Below are 22648 nucleotides of genomic sequence, written 5' to 3'. Positions count from 1 at the left end.
GCACTCAGCTGTAGCCCACCACGCTTCACAGAGCTCCACTCGTCAATTCCTCTGGTTACAATTGGCTAGGTCGTAGGTCCTTAAGTCTCACTACTTTTTGCGGATGTGTGCCTCAGCAGCACACTGGGTGATGACAACGAAGTGTGCCTTAATAGAGTCCTTTTCTACCAGCCTAATATTTCTTTACGTAGATTAGGAGAGGAAAAGGCAATAATTTGCGCAGACAGTCATGCCAAGTATCTCACGCCGAAAAGAGCGCGATTCCAGCCGTGCTTCAATTAAATCAGCAGTAGTGTGTATAATTAACTTTATAAAGCATTGAGGCATATGTTTGTTGTGACGTATGACGTCGAGTAAGTTGACTGACTGCACCTAATTCACTAAAAGCATAAGAACTGCGCTGATATATCCGCCTCGGCATTTTCACAAATTAAAAAAAGAAATTGGAGGACACTAAAGCTTCGCCGTTAAGAGTTAAACGTGATTGCGTTATCGAGCCCCGTTCGTTGTCATTATACACCAATGCTTTGAAGAAGATGGATGGATATGTAAGGCTTTGAATCGGGCGGCGGCTCGGGCCATCTATTGCGGCAGTGCCGTATCAACGAAGGAATTTTCCAGTGAGCGCCGCATCGCAGTATAAGCAAAGAGGAAATGTTCTTTGCTACTCTTAACTATTACTTCCGCAAATATTTATTTCTAACGGCGCGCCTAAACATCAGCTGACTGTCATAAGACAATATATATATCAGGTCCATCTTTATTCGGAAATAAGCAATGCGGTTCTACGGCGGAGTGGTTGCGGGCTCGGCTCACGCTGTGAAGGAACCGTGTTGGACTCCGTCGGTTTTCGGCGCAAATCTTTGATTGTTTTTTTTTACTTTCTTCTTATTTTCGCGTTACAACCACGACGCCGACACCGGCTTTTCTGCGACACGGGGCTCTTAATGCTACCGTGTTAAAAACGTAAAGCGTAAGTTCACAGAAACTGCACTGTTTCTAGCATGCATACACGTCGTTATATGTTACTGGCCGAAATTAAACTGCCAGGCGCGTCTACACCGCGTATTGTCTTCTTAACGACTGTCCATCCGTGGGAAAAAGGGAACTTTCGGAGCCTTGCCTCCGAAAATTAGCAATTTTATATTTCAGTCAGGGCTAAAATATGATAATACTCTAGAAGTGAAACTAGAAGTACACTATTCATACTTCATTTGCTTAAAACCTGTGTAATCTTCCTCTAAAGAGTGCGCAGAAAAATAAAAATAAAATCTACCACTATTGCTATCTGCGGTCCAATGTGCGCGGCTGCTGTGTCATTAGGCGCCACATTCCAGAATTAATCGCACACAATATGAAACGCAGACGCAGATCAGAAAGCGCATAAACCGAGTCGTTCATGAAGCGCGTGCAAAGACACTTCAATGGAATCACGATACCTCTGCGAGTAAAAGCTGTACCTCGGCTGCTACTCCCAGTCGGAAAAAACTACCGAGATTGCTACTCCCAGACGGAAAAAAACTACCCAGATTTTTCTGTTTTCACGACAGAATTTCTGTGCGGTTTTTGACAGGCAACCTGTTGTGACAACAGAACGTTCTGTAGTAACATAAGAAATTTCTGTAGTTACAACAGAAAAGTGCTACAGAACTATAGACAACAGAAATATGTCACAGAAAAACTACAGAAAAGTACTACTGAACTACAGAAAAATTGGACGTTTACGACAGAACTACGGAATATTTTGTATTTTTGATACGGGTTTTGTAGTTTGTTTCGACTATGCTTGGTAAAAGAAACAGGCCAAGGTATGGCAATAATTACCACGAGGCCGGTGCAGCTTTGGCATTCTGATCACGAAACAGACACATCTTGGATCCGCCCAGTTGTTATTTTTGTAGAGGGGATATTGCGCAACTAAAGCTCGCTGATTTGTTGGGGTTTTGCCGGCATCGTCGCGGCAACGCAGCCGGTGATTGCGGGGTCGGTGACTCACCTCGCACGTGTCGACGGGGTGGGCTCCGCGGCGCAGCCTGTCGGCCACCGACTTGGGGATCATGGAGTAGAGCAGCTCGTCTCCCCTCTGGCGCCAAGCGTCCAGCCGCACTAGGTTCTCCTCGAGCGACTGGCTCTTGCGTTCTTGCTGTGACCGCCACGTAAAAGCGCTGTGTGAGTGCGGCATAGTAGCACGAAAAAAAAAGGGCATAATGTCTTGAAAACAACAGATAGTAGAGCAATCGGCCTAAAATTTGTAAGCCTTTGACAAACAGCTTTCATACACGATGTCCGCCAGCATCGTTTCAAGTTTTTTGACGCATTTGAGGTAATGAAGCATACTGCACGGTATAAGGTCATCAAGCACTGGAGGTCAGAGAGCTTTTCTAGCGTATCATTTTCACCATCCTTCGACAAGTTCGCAATCATCAAACATCATCGCCTTATTTTCCACCTTCAGTTACACGGGATGTTTCCATTGCTTGCTCCGGTTGCTGCCCCCGCGGTGTTTTTATTTGCGTGTTGCAGTCATTTCTCGACAGCATGAATGTTTTGACCGTCACTAAGTTGTATTTAAAGAACTGCGAGAGATGCGTCCATGTGGTCTATACAGTTGGATTTTACAGCCACGAGGGTGCCATGTGAAGGATAAGCTTGACAGTAAGACGATAAATTGTCTAATTTTACTTAACCAACTTTAATGTTTGTGTTAAGGACCAATATCACACTGACAAGTTGAACGCCGTCACCATGCAGTAGTCCTTATTATACAAACTTGCAAACGGTGAAAAAAGGTTATCGTTATAATTATGACTACGATTATATGCATATAATAAAATTCTGCACAAATCTGCATATAATTCAATTCTGCTACATTACCTGCGTTTTCGAAATTGCTCTCTGGTCTGATCTTACGAATAAGTTTTTCCCGCCTGTGCCTAATTTTGTGTTTGGTGCTGTCACTCTTGCTCTTAGGTTTAAGGTACCGTTTTTAGATAGGGTCAGTTGACAAACTGCGCGGTACGGAGAGACCCCAAACGATCGCCAGTACTGCATCGTAAGGAGGCTGAGCAATGACAGCAGGGGAGCTGAGGGTTTTCAAGCACAGCACTTCGATTTTTCCAGAAAAAAGTAATTAATAAGCTGCCGGAGAGGATTCCAGCCAACCATTTTCTCGCGTAAAGCGAATACGCTCCGGGGCTTCCTAGCATTCTCCGCAACCTAACACCCCTCGTGTACAGCTGTCGCTCTCTAGCGCTGTGCATCCCACGCCGCAGTATTTATAAACTCTCTTACACGCGCAATGGATCTAGAACACATGACTATGTGCATCCCACGCCGCAGTATTTATAAACTCTCTTACACGCGCAATGGATCTAGAACACATGACTATCGCATTGTGAGTTAAGCGATCCCAAAATTTCACGCTACGTTTACCGCTAAGGACCCGTTAAGATAGCTTAACTATCGCTCCCACGCTCAAGAAGAAGTAGGGTGGGTTCATTCAGAGCTTGAACGAGGGCTACAAAGAAAGAAGTTAAGAGAAATAATGCGATAATGCACCAGATAAGTGGGCATCTAAGACATACGAGGCGTGACTTGAACTACGCGGTTTTTCTGGCTCAATTGGTTCATGTCTTTGCTGGCCTGAGCGCTCCTGCTCAAGGCCTAAGACTATGGCCGGATGTACCTTGCAAATAAAGGACAGAAGTAATGAAAGTAACAAAATGAATAAATAATTGTGCCACGTGAGACGAAACAGATTTAAGGCTGCTTCCTGCGGCAGTTTTGCTCGCCGGTTCGAAAGGTGTCGAAATGTTTGTGTAATCTTTTGAGAGCTTCCAATGGAGAGGAAAATGACGGAAATATGCAAGGCGCCCTTAACTGCTCCAAATTAGGCGCATGCTAATCTGCTTTTTCGAGATACTTCTGGCAAACAAGCAAAAGCATGATACTTTTTCCTAATATGATTTTTCCCGCGACCAAACTACCAGAAGCAGTACTCTTCGGGGCGTTTGCTGCACACGGGTTGCAAACAGGCGGCTTTGTTATTCCTAAAAGGAACACGGCTGCAGGACGCCTGACTACGACGAAGAAAAACATTCTGGCAGGTTAGTTGGTTCACCTTTGCGGACTGATAAAAACTGCGCAGTGAAAAGTAGGCAAACAGATAACAAGTGTGTGTGTGTGTGTGTGTGTGTGTGTGTGTGTGTGTGTGTGTGTGTGTGTGTGTGTGTGTGTGTGTGTGTGTGTGTGTGTGTGTGTGTGTGTGTGTGTGTGTGTGTGTGTGTGTGTGTGTGTGTGTGTGTGTGTGTGTGTGTGTGTGTGTGTGTGTGTGTGTGTGTGTGTGTGTGTGTGTGTGTGTGTGTGTGTGTGTGTGTGTGTGTGTGTGTGTGTGTGTGTGTGTGTGTGTGTGTGTGTGTGTGTGTGTGTGTGTGTGTGTGTGTGTGTGTGTGTGTGTGTGTGTGTGTGTGTGTGTGTGTGTGTGTGTGTGTGTGTGTGTGTGTGTGTGTGTGTGTGTGTGTGTGTGTGTGTGTGTGTGTGTGTGTGTGTGTGTGTGTGTGTGTGTGTGTGTGTGTGTGTGTGTGTGTGTGTGTGTGTGTGTGTGTGTGTGTGTGTGTGTGTGTGTGTGTGTGTGTGTGTGTGTGTGTGTGTGTGTGTGTGTGTGTGTGTGTGTGTGTGTGTGTGTGTGTGTGTGTGTGTGTGTGTGTGTGTGTGTGTGTGTGTGTGTGTGTGTGTGTGTGTGTGTGTGTGTGTGTGTGTGTGTGTGTGTGTGTGTGTGTGTGTGTGTGTGTGTGTGTGTGTGTGTGTGTGTGTGTGTGTGTGTGTGTGTGTGTGTGTGTGTGTGTGTGTGTGTGTGTGTGTGTGTGTGTGTGTGTGTGTGTGTGTGTGTGTGTGTGTGTGTGTGTGTGTGTGTGTGTGTGTGTGTGTGTGTGTGTGTGTGTGTGTGTGTGTGTGTGTGTGTGTGTGTGTGTGTGTGTGTGTGTGTGTGTGTGTGTGTGTGTGTGTGTGTGTGTGTGTGTGTGTGTGTGTGTGTGTGTGTGTGTGTGTGTGTGTGTGTGTGTGTGTGTGTGTGTGTGTGTGTGTGTGTGTGTGTGTGTGTGTGTGTGTGTGTGTGTGTGTGTGTGTGTGTGTGTGTGTGTGTGTGTGTGTGTGTGTGTGTGTGTGTGTGTGTGTGTGTGTGTGTGTGTGTGTGTGTGTGTGTGTGTGTGTGTGTGTGTGTGTGTGTGTGTGTGTGTGTGTGTGTGTGTGTGTGTGTGTGTGCGTGCGTGCGTGTGTGTGTGTGTGTGTGTGTGTGTGTGTGTGTGTGTGTGTGTGTGTGTGTGTGTGTGTGTGTGTGTGTGTGTGTGTGTGCGTGCGTGCGTGCGTGCGTGCGTGCGTGCGTGTGTGTGTGTGTGTGTGTGTGTGTGTGTGTGCACGTGCGCGTGTGTTATTTCTGCGCTTTGTTCTTGCCTCTGTACACTCGTTATTGCGCTACGTAGATCAGACAGAACAATGCACAGTACGCGATCGCTGAATTCCTGATTGGATTCCTGCAAAACGCCACCCGATCAGGGCTTTCTCAATACGAGTTAAAAGTGGATCCAGAAGAGAGGGCCTAACTATACAAACGCTCAAATTCCAGGGACCCACTAGAAGGCTCTTCAGCTAAGGCCTATCAAGATCAGTTAACGCTCATCATGTGCCTTTCTTCGTCTGATAGCACATCCTCTCGCGCCGTTCATTTTCTAGTGACCCAGTACAAATTTGCTCGCCAATCTATTCTGAATTGTGTTTTGCCTGCCGAAGTTTCTGCAGAACGAGGAATACAGCGCATACTCACTAATGCTCTACATTTCACAACGGCGAAATGCCCATTTCATATCGTTGCATTTCGTGTATCACTCGCAGTCGAATGACGTTTTCCATTCAAGAAGACGTTTTCCGCAGTGTTCTGCAATCAAAATAATGGAACGCTTGTTTACCACGCTATATTTTTAGCGCACCAGACGGTGCTTAACGATCTTCATGCCGGCCTAATTGATAAGTGGAAGGTGTCTGTGATCTTCAAAGTTCGTGTCGGAATATGCATGTGTGTGTAAGTGGCTGGAAGGATGGAGATGGCGGGGTAGTCGAAAAAATGCATTGACATTCGTGATACGCACGTGTTGAACTCTCTGGAGTGACAGGACAATGCGAGCGGATTGGTCTAAGCGCCAATGAAGGAACACCGAGAAATCCTGACAGCCTGTTATGAACAAGGCGTCAGAAAATGATCTTTCAACGCAAAGAATATAGCGATGGTGTTAAGATAATCTAAAGTCGACAAATTTAATATTCCTTAATATGCAACCGCATTTGCTTCAGAGATATTCTAATTAAGCAGTCGTGGAAGTCACATTTAATTTGGAGGTGACAGTTGAATTTTATAAAATACCGCTATGAGCATACTCATGAAAATGTCGCAGCTTGCCAGTCCCTAGTGAAATCTTGTTTTCAAAGTTAGTACGCCGCTCACTGCGAGTAGTTAAGGCTGCATATAAGATCAAATAAATGCGTTCCTGACAATTAATGGTAGAATATTACAAGCATTCAAGGAATGATCTGCGCACATATTAGTTGCTATGCCGCCTCCTTACGATATGCGAAAAAAAATTCAGTTAATAGACTACACCCAGTTGTGCTGATGCGCAGTTTTTCGGGATGGTCGGCGAGTTATTCCGGTGAGAAAATACAATGAAAGACAATACTTATTCAAAATTTACCTCAGGAATATTTTGAAGCCATATAAATAAAGGTAATAGATGATCTTTGAGCAAATCGGATTGAGGTGATGACTACGGGGAGCGCCGATAAACGAAGACGACACGCATTAATATATGGTACTCGAGAATGACAGAATCAATTTTCCTCCGCTTCGCCTGGCGTAAAGGAGACAGATATTCTCCGTAAACCGATCATGATGAACAATAATTTGTTCTTTAGACACCGAACAAAAAAAAGAAAACAAGAAAATTCAAGCATTTTTATACCCACCTCACTGAGCTAACTTTGCAGTTGGCTGAAACCCCCCGTAATGTGGCCCATGCTCCAAAGCATCCTCGAAGGGGCGAGAACATGCTATGGCTATGTGCTATGTGCAGTCTTTGTCAAAAGTTTAGAGCACAGGGGGGCTGTTTCTGAGTCACTTGGTGCAGCTTGTAATGCATTTTCAGTGTTCTTAATCTCATCATGGTAACAAAATTTTTTGTCTTACCCTCTCCAATGGGAAGAACCTCCACTAATGCCAAATGAGCGCCACTACACGGCTTAGAAGCCGACAGTGTGGGCTCTACAGTTTTGACAGAGGCTGTACGTGATTAAGAGTGATCAGAGTGGTTATATTCACCATGGGTAACAATTTAAACACGTAAGAAAGATAATCGACTTTTTGTAGATTACAAAAGGTAGGAAGTCGTCAGTAGAGATCAGAATTTCCGTTTATACCAAACGTCTAAAACAGGATCAAGCGAGCCAGTGCAGCAAAGTGTATCTCAACTCTCGACTCATCTAAGCTTTTGCCCCCAAGAGCGCATCCGTCTGATTTTCAGCTTTCAGGGCATGGTACTACGCGGCATGGAACGTTTGCGTCTCCTTCCACATAACTGCAGCGCGAATAAAGACGACCACCAAGAAAGGGAAACACACACGACATGGAGAATCGCTGCACTCACAACTGATTTTATTTCGTCAGTGCATAGGAAATATAAAGGTTCCGCCGCGGATGCGCGCACAGGAAAGAAGAAAAGAAGGAAGGACACGTGCCACCGTCAACATAAAAACATATTCGCACCGTGTGGACACATATTATCTTGTGGCAGAGAAAAGGTCAAATTCTGCCTTGTATAAGTGAATTGAAGTATCGCTTACGCAATAATTGCCTTTCTTTTACGATGAAGATGTGATCCTGGTTAGACATTGCCGGTCTTGCCACGGGTGTTCGCCGCATTATTGATGGTACAAGGATTCTAGGCAAAAAGCAACAATCAAACTGCACGTGTACTATTGTAAGCTTACCACATAAAGAAAAAAGTCTAATTATTCCGTAAGCGATACTTCAATTCGCTTATACAAAGCAGAATTTGACCTTTTCTCTGCCACACGATAACATGTGTCACACGGTGTGAATATGTTTTTATGTTGACGGGGGCCCACGTGTCCTTCCTTCTTTTCTTCTTTTCTGTGTGCGCATCCGCGGCGGAACCTCTATACTTCCCATGCACTGGCAAAATAAAATCATTTGCGAGTGCAGCGATTGTCCATGTCGTGTTTGTTTCCTTTCCTTGACGGTCGTCTTTATTCGATCTGCAGTTATGTGGAAACAAAGTAACCAACTTGCCCAAAAGCTAGGTTTGCGTCTCCACGTCACAATACCTCGGCAGTATTTTAAGACAGCTTAGAAAAACATATCCACTCCTGACTACAGGATGCCGAACTCATTGTTAAAAAAATATCAAATTGTTTGCCAATATCAAGTTGGTGGCCGCCTGTTCTTACTCGCAACCGACCAAAAAAAAAAAAAGAAAAAAATAATGTTTCATCATGCCTTTTTGTTGTATGATGTTGTTCTTGTTGTAGGCTATATTGGTTGTAAGCTAGGAAACGCAGTATATGTGGATTGCGAGCCTCATTTCGCGGAAGAAAAATCCCGAGCGTGTCGCTTAAGTGAGCGCCAAGAAATGCCTTTAGGTTGTTGCTGAAGAAAACGCTCAGTCACCGATATTCTGGGGTTCTCTGGCAAGACGGAAGAGAAAAACAGGGCAACAGGTGCTGTTCTTGGACAGAAGTGTTATCAGGGGAACAAACATTCAGTCCTGAGGGTGAGAAAAGCTGTCTGCCGGAGAAGCCTACACCGTTTCGGAAGCGAAAAAAAAAAAAAATCCGCTTGTATCGTACTGGCTATTCAGCGCAGGATTCGGATCAAGACTCATAATGAAGATAGAGGCTACTGCTCTTTCACTCGGTTGAAGAATGTCCACACACAAAAAAAAAAAAAGATATCTCCACACCAGGGGTGGCGAGGCTTGTCAAGCGGTCGTAATGACTGCTTTTTTCTTGCCACCCTCAGTTTCCTTGTAAAGAAAACAGGAATAAATTGACTGATTGATTGATTGATTGATTGATTGACTGATTGATCGATCGATCGATCGACTGAAGCCTTGCCGTGCACGCAACAATTCTGCTTCAAGATCCGATAGAAAAATGTCAACAGGAACCCCCATGCATGGTTGATGCAATTCAACGTTTTCGAGGAAAGAAAAAAAACCTGCTAAGGTGACTTGCGACGCCGTGTATGTGACATTTTCTCATGTTATATATGCAAAATTTGTAGTGACCCGCACACGTGTCCCAACAGTGATGACTTTGTTTGTGTGATGTGCACGAGGGATGCACACTGCCCATTTTGCCATAATAAAAAAAAATTGAGAACACTTTGGCGACTAAAGTGATGAAAGGCGAAAGCCTGAGTGCTGCATTCTGCTACGCGATTTTACCGGGTGTGCGGCATTAATTTGTATTTAATTAGTTAATTACGCAACTGTCACTGATTAGTAATGATTGATTAATCAGTCATTATTTATTAATGATTCAATTAGACTTTGCGTGATTAGTCATTAATTAGTAAGTGCTTATTGAGTCATATAGCCATTTAAGGCGACATTAATTATTATTTAAATAAAATATTCCGCAATTTTTACTCTATCAAATTGTCATTACAGAGTAGTCATTTAATTAGTTAATCATTAGTTAGTCATAAATTAGTAATTGTTTATTGCTTTCCATATGGCCGTATAAGGCGGCATTATTTATTAAGGAATTAATTACGGGGCAGTCACTAATTAGGAATTAGTTTTCTATTTGTCATCATTTAGTAATTACATAATTAGTCATTAATTTTTATTATACGATTGGTCGTTATTTAGGAATTTGTGCTAGGTGATCAATTAATTATATTAGGCATTCATTAGTAGTTAAGCATTGATTGGCATATGATCTTATAAGGCACGCATTCGCGCATAATGTAGTCCGGGGCGCACGGCATTAATTAGTAATTAATTAGCTCATTACGCAACTGTCACTGTTCAGTAATTAATCAGCAAGTAGTAGTTACTGTCATCAATTAGTAATTACATAATTAGTCATTAATTTTTATTATACGATTGGTCATTATTTAGGAATTAGTGCTAGGTAATCAATTAATTATAATAGGCATTCATTAGTAGTTAAGCATTGATTGGCATATGATCTTATAAGGCACGCATTCGCGCATAATGTAGTCCGGGGTGCACGGCATTAATTAGTAATTAATTAGCTCATTACGCAACTGTCACTGTTCAGTAATTAATCAGCAAGTAGTAGTTAATAGTCAGTGTTCAGTAATTAAGAAATTAATAATGTAATATTGTGCAATTACCACTAAAGAGTAATTAATAAATAAGTAGTCATTAATTAGTAATAAATCGTTTATTGATTGGCATATGGCCATAAGGCACGCATTCGCGCATACTGTTGTGGTGCTCTGTGATTGGTTGACACCTCCCTGACGTCATCTCGTCTCGACCAAACAAAGCCGCCGCAAAAGCGTAACACGTTTGCTGATGACAACGATGAGGCTATGCAGACTGTCGCCTTAAAAGAACAGGGCGATTATAATCACCGCGCCTTTCCGACGGGGGAGTTGTGGCTGCGAGCCCGAGTGCGGTCAGGGGTATGTTTTCTGGCCCTGTTTCGCTGTTTCAATAAACTTGCTTTTCTTTCTTTAAGTTTGCCTTCATTTGTCTTTCTCTACCTACGGGCGGAACGCAGCAAGCTACACCCCACAACTGGTGTCCAACGCGGTTTTGTTTCCACCCGTAGGAATTGCATGCAGATGAAGGCATGTGCTGCTGCTTTTTTGTTTGTTTGCTTGCGAAAGCGATACTACGCCAGGTCTAACCGCTCGTCGCTGTGTGCTCTGTCCGTGGTCCCCTGGCAGGAGCTGCCAACTTGGGTCTCTCGTTTCACATGGGACGGTTATGTCAGAATCAGCCTGCCAGGACACTGGCATTCACGTTACCCCTATAGGCCACTAAGGCACGTTCATGCGGGTTGGTTAAAGCGGGGCTTTATATGTGGGCTGGGAAAGAAGAAGAAGAGGAAAAAGAAAAAGAAGAAGAACGCTCGGTCACCTGCAGCTAATGCTTTCGCTTCATATTCGGTTCAGCAGCTTTGAACCTTTCTAATTTTTTTTTATTACCTTTCTTCTTCGTCACTTTTAGCCTGCACCTTTCTTCGCTGCTGTTTTCGCCGATTTGTGTATTGGTCTCGGCGGGTGATCTGCGCTGTTTTTTTTTTTCTTTTGTGTTTTTGTACGATGGAAGCGGACGATGACGCCGGAATGCAGCTCCGCTCCAGAAAGGTGTTGGCCAAGAACAGTGATCAGGTGCGCGTGTGTTGTGTCTCTTCTCTTGTGTTTGTGTTTGTTGCGCCACATTTCTGAATATTAGGTGAGCGGATCGAGCGCACGGGAGCGGCCCCTTATCCAGCGGGTTTTCGAGACGCTGGACGTAGTTACTAAAAGGTTAAGCACTCTACAACGAGCCAAAAGCAGCGCGTGAGCCAGAGCTCCCACTGCAGGTCGAGCTACCTGTGTATACGGGCTATGATGACTCGCAATCAGTGGCAGACGCTTTAACTGTGATGCAAACATACATGACAGCCACCGGCGCTTTGGAAGTTCATATGTTGACACGGCTCCTGCCGTTGGCCTTGCGGGAGGCCGCCGGACGATGGTAAATGCTTCAATTGCCTTTCACGTCCTGTGAAGAGTTTTAAAAACACTTTCGAGCCGAGTTTCTACCCCCTGGGTGCGAGCTACGAGTCCAGCGTGAGCTCGAGTTAAGAACCCAGCACCCAGACGAAAGCCTAATCGAGTACGTTCTGGCGATGCAGGAACTGCATCGGCAGGCGGCCCCAAGTGCCCCCGAGACGCACAAAGTAGCTCGGATCGATAGATAGGGTCACCCCAGGTTCAGGCCATTTTTTTACGGGTGCACCTTCGAGACCCTTGAGCACTTTGCACGGGAGGCACGCGGTATCCAAGATGCCCTTCTTGCTGAAAGTACTTACGAGAAATAACAGTCCTTACAGGTTTTATTTTATTTTATTTTATTTTATTTTTATTTTTTTTTTTTTTTTTTTTTTGTCTGGACACGGGGTTTTCCTTTAACTTTTCGTGCGAGGCGGGTATCCGAGGGGGAAGCCGGAGATTTGTATGTAGTTTTTCGTGAGCAGATTTTCAAAAGCACGAATGTAGGAACCGCACACAGTATCGTCTTTGCTAGTAATTCCGTAAATGTCAGAAGAACGATTCCCACCGAGAGGCGGTCATAACTTTACGAAGCGCTCGCCGGCCGCTTTCCTATGAGAGCGAGGTCCATGTGAGAGAGGGAAGTTATGACCGAACCGTTTTTCTTGTCTACCACAAAGCAGCCGACGGGACAATGAAGAGGTGACGCACTTTCCTACCTGGAAAGCCACAGAGTAGCAGAGGCAACGTGTTGTGATTAGGCAATTTACCAGGCTCATCTCCCTGTTCAGGACCAAGAAGCGCTGGAAACACCTGGTTCCGGCCAACGACTGCCACCTTTACTGCTACAAGTGCAACACTCTAAAGTGAATGTTTCAGCAATTATATGTGTTCTAACGATGGCCTTCCAAATAGAAAATCAGAAGCGACTTATCAGCCAGGAATGTGCTCGCTTCGGCTCACCTCCCGATAGGAGACTTCGAGGTTGGCGCCGTGCTGCCATTCAGCCAGCACGATGTCGCGCGTCATGTCGTGGATGCACAGGTCCTCGAGGTACAGGCCTGCCATCTGCAGCTCGTCCAGTCCACTGAGCCTGCGTCAGCGGCAGAAAGGCGTCAACTTATTTGCGCCAGAAGCCTAGCCGCATTCGCGTCTTCTTGCTTGCTGTGTAAAAATGTTGCCCTACTGTTTTTTTTATTGTCTATGCGACCGGCCTTGATTCAAGTGAATATTCTGACGCGTCTTTGCTATTATTCCGTAAACGATATTTTAAAGCAATTTTCCTATCGATCCAATTTAAAGCATCCCCAAGTGTGTTTATCCAATCTAAACGCATGCTGTGGGGGAGATAATTAGAATTATTTGCTGAAAGCCTTCTCATCTTGTCCATAAAACTGACTTAGAGTTTGGACATTGTAATAATTACATCCAAACGCCGTCAGGTAGCAGGACCGATCCTGCTATCTATTTTGGAAGCAAACTGAAATGTAGAGGCTCGTACGTACGAACATCCAAACGTCAGCTTTGACGCAAGGCCCTCCAGCGTTCTAACATAAAGGCTACATTTCACTTAACTATAGCGGATATAAGAGTACTCGGATGATAAAGTGCTCATATGCAAGTCAATGCCCTTGAAGGTTTGCTTTTCTTGTTAAATTACACAGTTACTTTAATGCAATCGCCTGGTTGCACCAGTTACACATTTTCGTTATTGGTTTAAACTTTCATCAAAACCGCCGCGAATAAAGGGATCATTCATAGCGTTCATCACAAGATGTTGCCACTTATCTTGAAGTGAGTAATTGTCGCCATACAAAGTAATAGACAGCGACTGCACTGGAAGCACTAGCAAGTACTTCAGGTCTCGAACATAGATCTGTGGAGAACAGCATGTTAAGCTGTAGTGTAGGCTGACGCAAGAAATATTTCTTTCATTTCGCAAGAAAAGTAAAAATAACGCTGTGTTAGGCGCGAGATACTGATGTAACCGAAACACTTAGGCTTTTCATAGCCCAATCCAAGCCAGCTCCTTTATGTTCAACACCTCGACCGCACCTTCCTCAGGTCATGTGTCGAAAAATTTCCCGAAAAAAAAAAACGCTATTGTTCAGCCACAGTGTCATTGAGAAAGTGACCGCGAATCAGCCCTGTTATCATTGGCTTCAGCAAAACATTTTGTACACACACAGCCAGTACCCATTGAACCACTAACACCGAATATCCAAAAACTTCAAAGTTCTTACTTTGTCTTGTTGTTTTTTTTTGTTTTTTTTTTTATTTTAATCCGGATATGTGCAAACAGACTATAAAATATACAGTAGCATCCGCCGCGGTGGTGGTTGCGGCGCTTGACAACCGTGCCCAAAGAAGCAGGATCGAATCCCGGCCGCGGCCGCCGCCTTTCGATGCAGGCGAAAAGCAAGGCGCCCGTGTGCTGTGCGATATCAGTGCACGTTAAAGAGCTCCAGGTGGTCGAAATTTCCGAAGCCCTCCACTGCGGCTCCTCTCGTAGGCTGAGTCGCTTTGGGACATTAAACACCACAAACCAAAGGAAACCAAATTAAAAAAAAAAATTCTAGAGGGCTCTTTCGATCACTAAAGGGCGATGACACGAAAGCCATTATAGCGCTGTCTATTGTAACCCTCCACTACGACACCTCTATCCTCTCTTCTTTCACTCCCACCTTCCTCCATTTCTTTACGGCGTGGCACATGCGCCCGTGGAGAATTGTGACAGATACTGCGCCTTTTCTATCCTGTAAACCAATTTGAAATGCCGCTGATGCCTGATGTACTAAGGCCTCCTAGACATCTGAGTCTGCTCCTGTTTGCTGTGTGGTGTAGCGTTCGAGGAAGCAGCAAATGAAAGGCACAGCACAGACGCCTGGATTGGACATCTGGCGGGGTCAGCTTCGTCTATGCATGAATCGCCTGCTGACGTCATGACCTGTTGTGGCGGTACATGGCGCGCCCCTTGTAGAACACAACCATCATACCATTGAAGGCATCAAAGTTCACCGGCGTTTTATAATTTGTTTGCAGGAAATTAAAGGCGCAGTATCTGTCACTCGCGGAATCCCACTATGCTCACGGTAGACAAGGGGAATTATGATGAACGTTTCACGATCCGGGGCGGAACGCAGTTGGTAAAGCGCTCGGTTGAGGATCCTAGGTATGGAGGTTTGATTCCAGGTGGAGAGAAGGTTTCTTTATTTATTTTTATCTATCTCCCTCGAAAGTGTGACACCTTCTACCGACAGCCTCTGCCGACAGCTTCCGCTGACAACAATGAGGCATTAAAGGCTTTCGCCTTAATATAGAGCACCAGAGTTAGATCATTCACGTAGGCGTGGTTTTGCAAGTCGCTCCGGTTACGTTACAAAAAAAAAAAAAAAAAAAAAAAAAAAAGAAGCCGCATACATGCTGGCAAGGAGGAAGAAAAGAGGCCTTAAAGAGCTGTATTCAGATATTCAGGAGGAACAAACGCTCTTCCTCCCTCATCTATTTCAACGAAGGTTTTTGAATTTCATCCCCAAGCTTAGCAATGTTCTAAACGGCTACTTTTAAGCAATGTGCTAAAGGGTGTACTAAAAGGTGCTTTTAGCAGCCTTAGTGACCTGTTTGATTTTAACACATATCTAGCTCGTTCTCGTGATCCATTTGTAAGTCTCGTCACACAGCCCGAAGACGCCGGCTGTCCAAAGCATACATCAAGCTCGGAGTCCATCCGTGTCCACGACGAGGGTCATATATGTACACTTTAGTATACATATTAAGGCATACATTCCTAATCTGTACGTGCGGAAGTTGCCAAAAAGTAAATGTAGCGATTGGCTCGTGACACCCACGTATCTGTTTGTTCAGTGCAGAAAATAGCCAAGCGCATTCCGGGTAAATGCTTCCAGCATACAAATAAATAAGGAACGACTGTATCGGACGGAGCTACCCCCACCGTTCTTTTTTGATTACTCTGGGCGTTCACTCTCATCACCGCCATAGTCTAGGCCCGCCAACTTACCCAGCCCCCCCCCCCCCCCCCCCACACGTGTACTTACTAAAAACTACCAGCAACTAAGGAAATTAACGAAGCGTAATCACACAAAATAAAAACAAGCCACCAACACCAGCACCAGATAGTCGGTGGACAAGACCAGGCAGGAAAGCAAGCTTCGGCTGCTTCTTACGTTTATTTCTTTGTCTATTCTTCATTTAAGCAGGCTTAAGTAAGAAGAGCCGGGCTGCCGTCAGCACAGCTCTGATAAGCCGTTCAGCATCTCGCAATTATCGTGAAGCACCTATCCTGCGGGAGTAATTGGTCGCCAGAGGATAAGCTGGCTTCGAAGAGCATGTCCGAAATAGCAGCCCTGAAGTCAGGCCGGGAGCACGCCGGTAAGGAAGGCGAAGGTCAATAAAGTCCAACATTAAACAGCCAACAAGCGCCAACCTCGGCGTTAAAGCTAACCCCCCCCCGTCGGCTGAAATCGGGAGTCAGCCTTCAGTACGCAGCGAATGGCGATATATGCTGCACGGAGAGTCGTAAAGTTTGTCGCAACGTGGCTTCCTGAGATAATGCGGCTTTCATGCATGTGCGCTGAGAGCGCGGTAAAAGATAAACGGCAGCTCAATGGAATTTATGCCAGGGAAAAGAGAACATGCTGGTGTGTCGGAAGGACCACACTAATTGATTACTGTTCTCTAGGCCATCAGCCCGTGAGGCCGAGAATCTTTCAGCCGGTATAATAGAGCCGACCAACTTCGTAATGACTTGCTATGTAAGTCGGAACGAATTTATTTCACGGTCTATGTAAATAAAATTTCAATGAATGCTCGCCGTCAAAGCTCACATTGCGGAATGGCTAAGAAAACTTGCGCCAACATGGGACCAGAGTGCATTAGATACGCTAGGCATAAATGGCTGACCGGAGTACGGAGAGTTTGTCGCACTCACAGTGGCACTCCAAGGAACAGTACGACGTCAGATTCCTGGAGGTAACGCATCTGGCCCTTGAGCAGCAATCGGCGAGCAGGTACGGGGGACTGTTCAGAGAAGATGCATTCCAGCTCGACAACCACCTGCTGGTTGGCTAGCAGCTGCAGAGAGAAAGAGAAAAGAAGTGACGATGTGGTGACTACGAACAAAATACTTCGCCGTGCAGTATCGACATCGTCCACTGCGTATAATACCAATGAAAATATGTGGGAACAATTTTGACGGGAATGAGACGCCATAAAAACACGACAAAACGTAATTTCTGATCGCGCAAGCTGAAATTGTGAATGCATAGACAAACCGCGAAGAGCAGAGGCAAACCTCGTCTCTTTGCAAATACATCGCACACCTTCATGGAGATCGCACGTTCTGCAACCAGCATTTTTACCGGTCTCCCAGTGAGTGCGCACAATATCATTTTGTCTAGATCAAACAACATGAGCTAGCGAGTGCTATTGCCGCTGCTACATTAATGAAACCGAATAAAACAACAGATGTGAGCATTGACGAAACTGCAAATGACGCCAGCATCTTTTACACTGGGTCAACCATATATGAACTTGAACAAAGGGCCAACAAAATGCTTGATAAACTACTCAATTGGAGCACATCTTCCTCTTTTAAAATCAGTGTCACGAAATGGAAGGCTATGATATTCCGTCCGAAAAACAAATTCCATGATTTGATTGCTACTCAAATCTCGCCCCTTATGCATTAGAAATCGCTTCTTCGATAAAAAAGACTTGGTGTCATATTTCATGAGAACGTGCTCTGGGACAGTCATATTCATAATATTATCGCTAAAATTGCCAAAAACGTAGGAATGCCGCGTTTATTCAGTGGGCGCGTTTTTTTGTTTTGCCCTGGACACCTAAGGTATTATTGTATAACATCGTTATTTTATTGATATTTAGCGTACTGTCACCTGGTATGAAGAACAACCACATTCCCGAACTCAGTAAAGTTAAAAAGGCTGCAATAACATTCTTCGCATCAATGCTAACGTTTAATATAATGTCGCAGAAATCGTTCTTTTTTGAATATTTCTGATTAACTCATGCAAATGAAATCTGCAACATCCTATAAGCTCTTCGTTATAAAACCAACAGAAATAACCGGGCCCATTTTTTGACCTCTTGGCTACCTTGGCCTTCAAAGATAAACCTTAGACTGCACGATCTAATGACCACTGGTTCATACCTCGTTCCCGCACTGTGGACGTCAAATGCTTCGAGCTTTAGTTCCCGAAATTGTCCTTTCAGTTTTGGTTTTCTTTTGTACTGCCCACTGATATGAGCACTTATATAGTTTTATTACGTTATAGAAATGTGGTTAAGAAGTGCTACGCGGCGTTTTTGTCGTCTTTATATTGTACCAATTTCGGAATGCATAATTTCTTGACTTTTTATTGTTTCCACAGTAGTAACCATTACTCCTTTCACGGGGGGAATATTCATCGTAAAGCTGTTTCTTGGCTTTTTGAGCTCCTCAACACCATGATGTCAAAATAAAGATTTATTTATTTGTGCCACTGGCGACAAAATACTGGAGTGCCCCGCATGGTTGCCAGAGCAGCCCAGACTTGGGCGCCTCGATACGTGCGCACCCTCCCGCCTCCTTGCACCCCATAGCCCAGAGTAGTGTTGTTCAACATGCTGCCGGACCTTATAAAGGAACAGCCGCCGCTCATCGGTTAAAGAGGTGTGCCGCTATACGGACTCCGTTTCGGTGCTGTACGTCACACCACCAGCCGGCTGATAGGCGCCTCTTGCTTGCACTGGTTGCGCATATGCTTGCACAGAATTATAGCGCTCTTTGGTCCTCTTCCCCACTTTTCACTGCAACACAGAAGACCTTATTGCAGAAATAAAGCACCTTATATCAGCAATGAATATGTGTTTCAAGAACGCCTTCACACGCCGTTGCCTATATTTATTTTAACGGTCAGGCAGACAAGACGCTGCAGACTTGAGCAAGTATTAAGGGGCGCCCCCATATGCAATGCGAAAATCAAAACAAAAAACAAAACAGTAATGTTGTGAAGCGGAGAAAAATATAGGATGATGACCCAGACATAAGGGTTGACGGGTTCTTTTAATTACGAAATGAAGTATGGTCCCTGAATCACTGTTACTTGCTAATTTCGTTTTTCACACTGCGGTTACAAGACACTGATAGAGAGAAAGACGCACACATGAGCGCTCTGTCTCCCTCGTCAGTGTCTTATTAGCGCTGTATCAAGAAGAATCCGTAACCGACCAACTCGCCCAAGCTATTTTGTTTCACATATCGTAGCTAAACATCTTTGCACCACCGCGTCAGTCCCCTGTGTGCACAATCAACGCTAGTCAACTTCGAATGACATTTGCCACTGGCGTTGTGAATATTTTTTTCCTACAAAACACCATATTAGACTTTCTATCAACATGAAACGTGGCTGGTACTTCTTACCCGTCCGGTGTAATGGAGGATAACCGAACGCATACCGCTGGTATACCGCAGGTCCGCTGGACCTGATGGGATACCAAATATTTTTTTGCGCCGTTGTGCAGAAGCCATCACAGAGTTCCTGGTTGTTATTTTCCGCAAATCATTTGAAACAGGAAATATTCCTTCCGACTGGAGGAAAGCGCGGATTGTGCCCGTGCTGAAAAAGGGTGATCCTGCTTTGATTGCTAATTATCGTCCCATATCAATAACTTCCACATGTTGCAAGCTTGCTGAGCATATCATAGCTAACTACATAACTACATTTCTAAACGATAACAAGGAGCTTACCCCCCATCAGCACGGGTTTCGAAAAGGCTTGTCCACTGTCACTCAGCTAACTTCTGTCATTCATACTTTTGCAAGTGTACTAAATAGCGCTGGTCAAATGAATGTTATATTTTTAGACTTCAGCAAAGCCTTTGATGTTATTTCTCATGCCAAACTAATTTAAAAACTTGAACTTATTGGTCTTCCTAATTTCATAATTCGTTGGATTTCCTCATACCTTTCTCACCGCACACAATTTGTTTGTATTGATGATTGCTATTCAAACCACCTGCCGGTCACTTCAGGCGTCCCACAGGGAAGCGTCCTCGGACCTCTCCTCTTTTTGATATATATCAATGACATTACTAACGTTATAACTACCCCTGTTCAAATTAGATTATTTGCAGATGACTGCGTTTTATTTCACCAAATTACTTGCCAAGGTGATCAAGTTTTACTAAACTCCAATCTTCAGAACATACATACATGGTGTAATAAATGGGACATGAAGCTAAATTTAGAGAAAACTGTATACATGAAGATAACTAACAAAAAGGCTTCCTTCTCATTTCCTTACAATATTTCATCTCACCTTCTGACCGAAGTCAAGGTGAGATGAAATATACAAGTATCTAGGAGTTACAATAACGAAAAACCTTAGCTGGAATAAACATGTATCAAACGTATGCTCCTCAGCCTTTCGTAAACTCTGCTTTCTTAGACATAAACTAAAACTTGCCCCGCCTGAACTTAAAAAATTAACCTACTTTTCAATAATAAGGCCATCACTAGAATATGCGTGCACCGTCTGGGATCCCTACACTAAACGTAACATCGAGGCCCTTGAAATGATTCAACGCAAAGCCGTCCGTTTTATTTTTTCAAGGTATCGTGTAACTGACTCACCAACGACACTCATGAGAACTCACGGTATTGAAACATTACAGCTGCGCCGGAAAATTCAAAGACTGAAACTACTTTTCTTACTAAAAAACCATAAACTGTCTATGAATGCAGACCCCTTTGTTAAACCTAACACTACGCGCCAAACACGAAATCATCATGCACAATCATTAACCCCTTACAGTGCTAGGATTAACGCCTTTAAATACTCATTTTTTCCACGCACCATTGAGGAGTGGAACAGGTGTTAAACCTAACACTACGCGCCAAACACGAAATCATCATGCACAATCATTAACCCCTTACAGTGCTAGGATTAACGCCTTTAAATACTCATTTTTTCCACGCACCATTGAGGAGTGGAACAGGTGTCCGCCAGATCTTTTAACCAGAGCTGATTCTTTTGACTCAATGTTTTCTTCACAGCATTTAATTTGAGAGCCATTTATTTGTACGTTTACTTTTTGTATTTTGCATATGAGCCTTGTATTTATTGTTGTATTTTGTGTTACAACTTGTATTTAACATTTTTCAATTTGCTAATCCTGTTCTTTTTGCATATATTATGTATTCGCCCCTCCTGCTTGGGCCTACTGTAGGCCTACAGTATGTTCTAAATAAATAAATAAATACCACCCTGGTGGATGCGCGTTACCAGGGGATCGCGCAAATGATCGCTCGTACATGGTACACTGAATGGCTGTTTCATAACCCTTGAAGATATGAACAGTAGCCGCAAACTGAGTCGCCTATATTTTCCCCACTCTGCCATGTTGGACGGAGTTGTTTCCAGCATTGTATGCAGGCGCTTAGCAGTGGTCGCTCAAGCTTGCAGTCTTGTCGGGTCGTCTAAATGTGGCGCGCTAGTGACGTTCTGAAAATACGTTCTTCGTTGAATTGTCTTCGTTTCTTGATTTCTTTAAATAGCCTTTTGAAATGGTCGAGCGAAAAATAGCGACAAGCGTTATGACATGTGCAAACGCCTCGGAAAGATAGCGAGAGGCACCTGTCAGTGCCGATGAGTCAGCAGTGCTCCAATGCCGCAACGGCGGCTAGCGGCAAGCTCTCGGCCACGGTGCTCCCGACGAACGACAGCTGTTCCTGCTGCTTCTCGTTGTCTCAATGTCTTCATCCTTCTTCCGTTTGCTTTGTTTCACATCTGCATCTCGCTGCCACATTTCTGCTTCTTGCAGGCGCTTTTGTCGCATCGCCTCGGCTTCAGCCGAAGTTCTTCATCCGCATGTCACTGGGCACGTTCAAGGCTAGCACGAACACTGCGCTTAGACATATTATGGTGAGGCAGCCCAAAAATAATAATAAAAAAATAATGTGCCTCTGGCCGTGCCACTAACTATAGCAAAAAATAGACGTTTTTCAAAACACCGAGTGAAGCTCATTTCGCACGGCGCGCCTCGTCATTCTCTGCGTGCTTGGGGGAACGGCCGCCCGCAAACCAAGTCGACTTCCGATGGTCTGCTTTCCATGTGTGTGATGAGGCGCGAATTCGAGGGCGAACGCACATACACACGCGAGCTCCGGACGATGACCTTGCACTCGCGGCACTGATCCCCTCGCAAGCATGCATCGATGGGCATCATCTCTCTCTCTCTTTTCACGTGCGCCAGCTGGCTTCGTACTGCTGCCGACGAAAAGCTGGCTCTTGGTACCGTGTGAGCGGCAAAAACGCCGACGTCTCTTTCGATCAATGGGACTGGCAAAGATTTTGCTTTGAAACGACATGCTTGCAGACAACGAAGGACACGCAAGAACCCAGCGCCAGTCTTGTCACCGAGCCCATCCCCACGGGATAGCGTTGCGATAAGCCCCAGCAACTATGCGAGGTGGTCCGGTTTACTTATGTTCCCAAATGTTTAGCGCCTCTGCGGTCTAGCCTGATTATCCTGTGACTACATAGAATAGCACCAGTTTCATCTATATTCTAAGTGGGACATGACTGTTATTTTTATTTTTTATTTTATTCACATACTGCAGCCTCAGCGATGCTATTGCAAGGAGTGAGGTACAGTACAAAACAAACACAGAAAGTATGCAACATTACGAACAGGCTTCTTAAAATTCCTTTAATGATAGTGAATGAGTGTTGCCTGGTAAAGAATTCCAAGCTTCAATGGTATCAGTAAAAAAAAAAAAACAAAAAAAAAACACAGTACTTGAAAACGTTAGTGCGCGCAAAA

General features: G+C 44.5%; 1 protein-coding gene across 1 annotated transcript in view; it reads right to left on the bottom strand.

Annotated features, from left to right (window-relative positions):
• LOC146202087 (soluble guanylate cyclase 88E-like) overlaps positions 1 to 22648 on the bottom strand; it is a 67289-nt gene that overhangs the window by 29567 nt on the left and 15074 nt on the right. Inside the window, exons 4-6 of the mRNA XM_084587932.1 lie at positions 16752 to 16894; positions 12767 to 12896; positions 1997 to 2143 (exon numbers count right to left, since the gene is read on the bottom strand). Coding sequence (XP_084444058.1) covers positions 1997 to 2143; positions 12767 to 12896; positions 16752 to 16894 — 420 coding nt within the window. The remainder of the gene's footprint in view (positions 1 to 1996; positions 2144 to 12766; positions 12897 to 16751; positions 16895 to 22648) is intronic.

The sequence above is a fragment of the Amblyomma maculatum genome, chromosome 1, assembly GCF_055883805.1.
Source record: "Amblyomma maculatum isolate TAMU_Amacu chromosome 1, ASM5588380v1, whole genome shotgun sequence".
Classification (NCBI taxonomy): Eukaryota; Metazoa; Arthropoda; class Arachnida; order Ixodida; family Ixodidae; genus Amblyomma; species Amblyomma maculatum.
Note: the sequence above shows the minus strand (reverse complement) of the source record. Positions and strands in the feature narration are given on the sequence as shown.